General features: G+C 40.2%; 1 protein-coding gene across 1 annotated transcript in view; it reads right to left on the reverse strand.

Moving 5' to 3' along the window:
• Nucleotides 1-6,223, reverse strand: part of atad2b (ATPase family, AAA domain containing 2B) — a 97,450-nt gene that overhangs the window by 83,302 nt on the left and 7,925 nt on the right. Inside the window, exons 11-14 of the mRNA XM_015394660.1 lie at nucleotides 6,006-6,121; nucleotides 5,585-5,759; nucleotides 3,378-3,466; nucleotides 505-664 (exon numbers count right to left, since the gene is read on the reverse strand). Coding sequence (XP_015250146.1) covers nucleotides 505-664; nucleotides 3,378-3,466; nucleotides 5,585-5,759; nucleotides 6,006-6,121 — 540 coding nt within the window. The remainder of the gene's footprint in view (nucleotides 1-504; nucleotides 665-3,377; nucleotides 3,467-5,584; nucleotides 5,760-6,005; nucleotides 6,122-6,223) is intronic.

Raw genomic sequence — 6,223 nt, forward strand, 5'->3', positions numbered from 1 at the left:
TAAAATATCTAAAACTTAATTTCCTTAGAGGTTAGAAGCTAAAATACCAAAACAAAAAAAGCAATATGACAAAGTACAAAAACAATTTGAACTTTAGGAGTTGAATTTACGTTGATATTAAAAAAAAAAAAAATGTTCTAGCTTCTTAAATACCAGAACACTGATAAATATCTATGAGTAGATATTAAGGGAGAGTGGCAGCCTAGTGGTTAGGGCATAGAGCTAGCAATCCTGAGGTTGTAAGTTTGAAACCCACTCCCACAGACTGCCACTCTGGGTCTCTGAGCAAAGACCCTTAACCACTGATTGCTCCTCGGGCGCCCCACGATGGCAGCCTACTTCAATCTATTTATTATTATTATTATTATTAGATTGTTTATATCTCCAGAAAAACAGAATTAAATCATAAATGTGACCTCTTTATTCCAAAAAGAAAAGAAAAATGGATTATGGCCAGACAAAACTGTGATCATTTGACAGCCTCCAAATTTTGTTCAGCCTCACCTTCTTGTCTGGTAAGTTGAAGAGAAACTCCCGGTCAAAGCGTCCAGGCCTCCTGAGAGCAGGGTCGATAGAGTCGAGTCTGTTTGTAGCACCGATGACGACTATCTCCCCTCGACTGTCCAGGCCGTCCATTAAGGCCAACAGGGTGGACACAATAGAACTAAACAGGAGACCAAACAGAAATACAAACAGACTACATTATATATTATTATATATTGTGATGCACACCTGATCAATAATTTAAAAAAAATTTAGATGTTGCAATGATCTATCATTTTAATTAACTCCGATCCAGAATTTTAAAAACATTCTGGGGGATATAGGCAGAGGAAAGTATTAGCTTCTAAACGTTTCTTAGCCATGCTGAGCTAATTCAATGGGGTTTGGGTGACAATTTCAATCCTGGCCGTTTCCCCTGGTGAATTTAGTAAGGTAAAAAAAGATGAATAAATTAATGATCGATATCTGTTGTTATTAAAGGCTTATATCATGATACAATTCTCAGCGATGTTGCAGTCTTAGTTCTTAAACTATATTTCCGAATTAAAACGCTCCTTCAAAGCTTTAGCCAAGTTCCACAAACTGATCTGGCCAGAAAGCTGGAAACTTAAACATCCAGTCAGTATTCAGTTAATCGGCCCATATCTAACTGCTGACTGGTTGAACGAAAACCCTTTTATTCCCCAGACTTTGCTCTCCAGACACCACCAGCTCTGCTGGGTGAAGCCTGTGGCGCACCAAAGCCAGCCAAGAGACACAAGTCCCTCCAGCACGTCCGAGGCCTCCTCCCAGTGTACCAACAGCAGCACTTCTCAGTTTTATCTAACTTACTTTATCTATATTACACCAGCCCACAATAAATATTGTCTCAAGGCACTTTAAGAAAAACTTCAATATACAAATTTATAGACGGTTCAAACCAACCATATAAAAAGATTGGTGTTCTCAACAGGTGTTTTGGAGCGTAGCGGGGCTCAGAGGGCCATTTATCATCATCATTCTCTGCTGCAACATATCTTCTTTCTCAGCTCTTCTCTAATTAGGCCAATTCTTTCTATCTTTTCTTTTATACTCGAAGGCAACGTTCCATAATATGCAAAATGTAAAACTGAGATGATGCTCTGATCCACCTGCAGGCAGAGCTACACACCTGAGCAGCAGCAATTGTCTGTGGTATATGGTAGAGAGAGAAAAAACAAAAGACCACCGGCTTGACGGACCAGCCTCTTTCTGGACCTGGGTTACAGCTGACAGATTATCTGCCGGCAGATTAAGTCTGAGACGATGAGAGTCTGAAGGCTGCGAGGCTCAAGTTTGATCTCACCTTTTCTCATATATATGTGTGTAAATAAGGGATACATGTGTTCAAAATACAGTTTCTAGTGGCAATAAGATCATTAAAATTCAGCATACTTTATTTCTGCATAATTTTGACAACATTCAGAGCTAGCACTGGTTAAGCACTGGACAGAACCCTGTGAGGAGCCCTGATGTCAGTCAAAGAGCGGTGTGCTCATTTTATATGAGCAGATCGGCCTAATTTCAGCAAAGCAGTGTAAACCTCCAGCATAGTGATTGCTACACTAAAATGTGGTGGCAAAAATCCTGTAGATCCAAAGTTTATTACACTGATTCTACTTAAGTCCTAGCTGTAGAAAAAAAAGTACAGTTTGATTCATTGTCGAAACATTTTTAAAGGTTTCTGAGGAACCAAAGCTAATTAGATCAAGTTTTTGGTTTTGTAAAAATGCATCTCCACAGAGCAAATAGCAACATTGAAGATGAAAGGTCCCCTTTAACAGGCAGAAACCTCCAGCAAAAGCTAACTTGCTGGGAGAAGAGAAGGCATATTTAAACAAATACAGATACACTAATGCTGGTGTACTCTTTATGTAAAAGGAAAGCTAATGAACCAAAGGCAGCAGCAGCTTCTTTAGTGGCTTCATCAAGGAGAGAAAGACAAAAGCCTCTTCAATTGTTCTCCAAGATAAAATACACTAAATTGCCAAAAAGTATTCGCTCACCTTTCAAAATAAGTGATATCAGGTGTTCCAATCACTACAGCTGTATTAAACAAAGCACCTGCAGAAAGAGCAGGAGGCCCTCAGGAGCTCAGTGTGGCATAACGAAGAGGCCACCTGTGCATCAGGTCCAGCCCTAAAATATTCCACCTTCAACGGTCAATGGAGTTGTAACAAAGTGGAAGTAATTGGGAACGACAGCAACTCAGCCAAGTGGTGGACACCTAAACTGACAGCGCAAGGGCAGCGGATGCTGACGCGCGTATTACAGTGAGGTCGATAACTTTCTGAAGAGTCAATCCCTACAGACCTCTAAACTCCAGGTGGCCTTCAGATTAGGTCAGGATAAATGCAGAGAGAGCTTCAAGGATCAGGTTTCTATAGCTCATCAATGGCCTCCAAGCCATACATTACAACTGTAATGGTTATTATTATTAAAAGAAATGAAAATCTCCTCAAATTGATAAATTAGAAATTGGACGCCTGCCACTAAACCAACAGGTACAGCTCTAATTTCAAGTACTACTTTTAAGTAAACAAATCAGGCCTGTATATCAGTAGATATTAACAGACCAATTAGCAAAGCTAGTTGTATAATATATAAATAGTATACTATATAAAACAACGGCTATAAACACACAGAAAGACACAACGTTATCCATTCTTACCATTGCATTAATTTTTGTTTACTAAAGAAAAATGATGACAATGGTCACACAGTTCTGCCGCATGCAAACAAATGGTTGATTTTTCTATGCTATTAAGGCTATCTAGCCCATCTGAACACATTTCAGTCATAAGGTGTTTATGATCCACCTTTAAATAAATGGCTGGCAGCTATCATCACCTTACCTGTGTATTTGGTCTTGCCTGCTGGAGCGAACTGGAGCCAAACCATCTATTTCATCGAAGAAAATAATGGATGGCCTCATCAGGTAAGCCTGGGAAAATCAAAAATACGCTCAATTTAAACAATGGAACTTTAAAAAACATGCTTCAAGGAAAACAACATTAGGTTGCGTTTTGTTGTTTTATGTTGCATATTTTCAGTTGTAATATTACAACATCCTGCAGAAAAGTGAATAATTTGATGATCAACAGTTAAGCGTTTTTAAATCAGATACCAGAGTTCAAAAATCCAGAACTTTTCCAGCTAAATTCAAAACATCAGCCAATCAGAGGATGGCTTGGAGAATTTCACTATAAAAATCAGTATAAAACCCTAAAAAAATACAAAGAAGAGTCAATCAATGAAGAAAGAAAAAAATATATAATCAAATAAAGGTGTTATACTCCACTGAAGCTTACATAAAAAGTCAGGAGAATGTTTTTTTTTCATGTTCAAGGACAAGTGTGCTCTGATCATGCCACTGAAATACTTCACCTTTGTCAGAAATAGCTTGTAATTAATACCTACTTCAACTTAGAATATATTTTTTTCTTTTGAGTTTTTACAGCACTAGTGGCTCATTTTGATGGACAGTAGGCTGACAGGAAAGGTGGAATGAGAGGGGGAGAGAGACATACAGCAAAGGACCACAGGCCGGATTGGAACCCGGAACGCCGCGTCGAGGACTTAAGGGCTGGTTACACTCCCGCAGCATTGTGTCGCAGTGAGCTTGTCGCAGGTATGACGCAGATATTTTTTGATTTATGCTCAATATTTTATTTCATGCCACAATGCAAAAGGGTTAAAATCACAAACTAGCTGTGGGTCTCGATACGGCTGAGGCGGTGAAAAATAGGAGCAAGTTTGTCCGACGACGGAGGGACATGAGGGTGAAAAAGAGCGGGGATAAAGGTGGAAAAAGGGTCCCAGCGTTCTCGCGCACCTCGCTCTTCTAGCTGGTCCAGCTTCACGAGTCGTTTTCCGCAATGGCAGTCATACGAACAAAACAAGCCGGCAAGGTACCAAACAGGAAATACGCATAGTGTAGAGCGGATGTAGATTTGACCAATCAGAAGCCCTCCTGTCTTCTGTCACCTATAATTTAGGAGAGGTGCAGCAGAGTATCTGCGGAGGGGGGGGTGACGTCTCTGCATTCACAGCGACACCTACATAGACGACCTGGTTTCGAAGTATAAATCAGCCTAAGGCCTCCATACATGGGTTGTGTGCGATAAACACTGCGCCATCCAGGCACGCCTAACTCAGAATGTTTTTAAATATCAAATTTTGAAGTTTTATTTCCTATTCTGGAACTTGAAACTTTTACCACCTAGCAAAAAAAAAAAAAAAAAGCATCAAAATAACTTCCAGTAGGAATGGCAGAGGGATATTCCCAAGTGACTGGCTGACTTGCAGGAGATGTCAGTGGGATTTCCCAGTGCTCCGATCTGCAGCTTGGAACAACTAAAACACCCTATTTAGATCTAGAATCATAATCCTGATGAAGTGACAGCATGGATGACATTTTAAGATGTATTTTCTTACTAAAAACATTATTTTAGTCCCACTCATCACACTGAATAAAAGAAAGCCACTCTCTCAATATAATCCGCCATGGTACATAAAGACCGTCTGNAAATTCCAGTTTGCGAGCGCAAATTACTGCACGCAAAATTGGATCTTGATAAATCCGGCCCATAGTGTAGAGCAGATGTAGATTTGACCAATCAAAAGCCCTCCTGTCTGCTGTCACCTATAATTTGGGAGAGGTGCAGCAGAGTGTCTGCGGAGGGTGCGGTGACGTCTCTGCATTCACAGCGACACCTACATAGACAACCTAATTTCGAAGTATAAATCAGCCTAAGGCCTCCATACATGGGTTGTGTGCGCTAAACACTGCGCCACCCAGGCACGCCTAACTTAGAATATTTTTAAATATCAAATTTTGAAGTTTTAATTCCTATTCTGGAACTTGAAACTTTTACCACCTAGCAAAAAACTTACTAAAAACATTATTTTAGTCCCACTCATCACACTGAATAAAAGAAAGCCACTCTCTCAATATAATCCGCCATGGTACATAAAGACCGTCTGTACAGTCGTGTGTGTGTGTGATGAGCTGTGACACCACCTGAGAAGTTTAAAACACACCAGCCTTAAGGTTACTCACCTGGTCAAAGAGGAGGCGTAGCTGCCGTTCAGATTCACCGACCCATTTGCTGAGACAGTCGGCTCCTTTCCTCATGAAAAAGGCAACCTTCCTGTCTCCCTGACTGCACTCATTAGCAAGTGCTCGGGCCACCAGAGTCTTTCCTGTTCCTGGTGGTCCGTAGAACAAACAACCTCTGAAAGCAGAAGCAGAACACATCAAGTCTGTAATCAGGACACTCCCAAAGCACAGCTGATTTCTCCATTAAGTACACATCAATCATTTTAATCAACCCTCTTAAATATTTATGTTTGGCTTTCTAAAACCTTTTTGTTTCTTTTACTATTGCATTTATGAACTTTTCTGTAAATCTTCTTGACTAAATGATATAAGTTTGATAGAAATCAAATAATAACTGAGTCCATATTTGGGTTCTTCTCACCTGGGAGGCTGAATCTTAAATTTTTCAAAGACCTCAGGGTAGAGCAGAGGGAACACCACCATCTCCTTCAGTGACTGGATGTGATTACTGAGGCCTCCCACGCTGTCAAACTTCACCTGTGGAGGAAACAAACACAGATTTTACTGCATGAAAGTCAGTCACTGACTTTGATCCAACAACAAACAAAGAACATATATTCCTTTTTACAAATGTAACGC

Source organism: Cyprinodon variegatus, unplaced genomic scaffold, assembly GCF_000732505.1.
Source record: "Cyprinodon variegatus isolate N-32 unplaced genomic scaffold, C_variegatus-1.0 Scaffold25, whole genome shotgun sequence".
NCBI classification, from domain to species: Eukaryota; Metazoa; Chordata; class Actinopteri; order Cyprinodontiformes; family Cyprinodontidae; genus Cyprinodon; species Cyprinodon variegatus.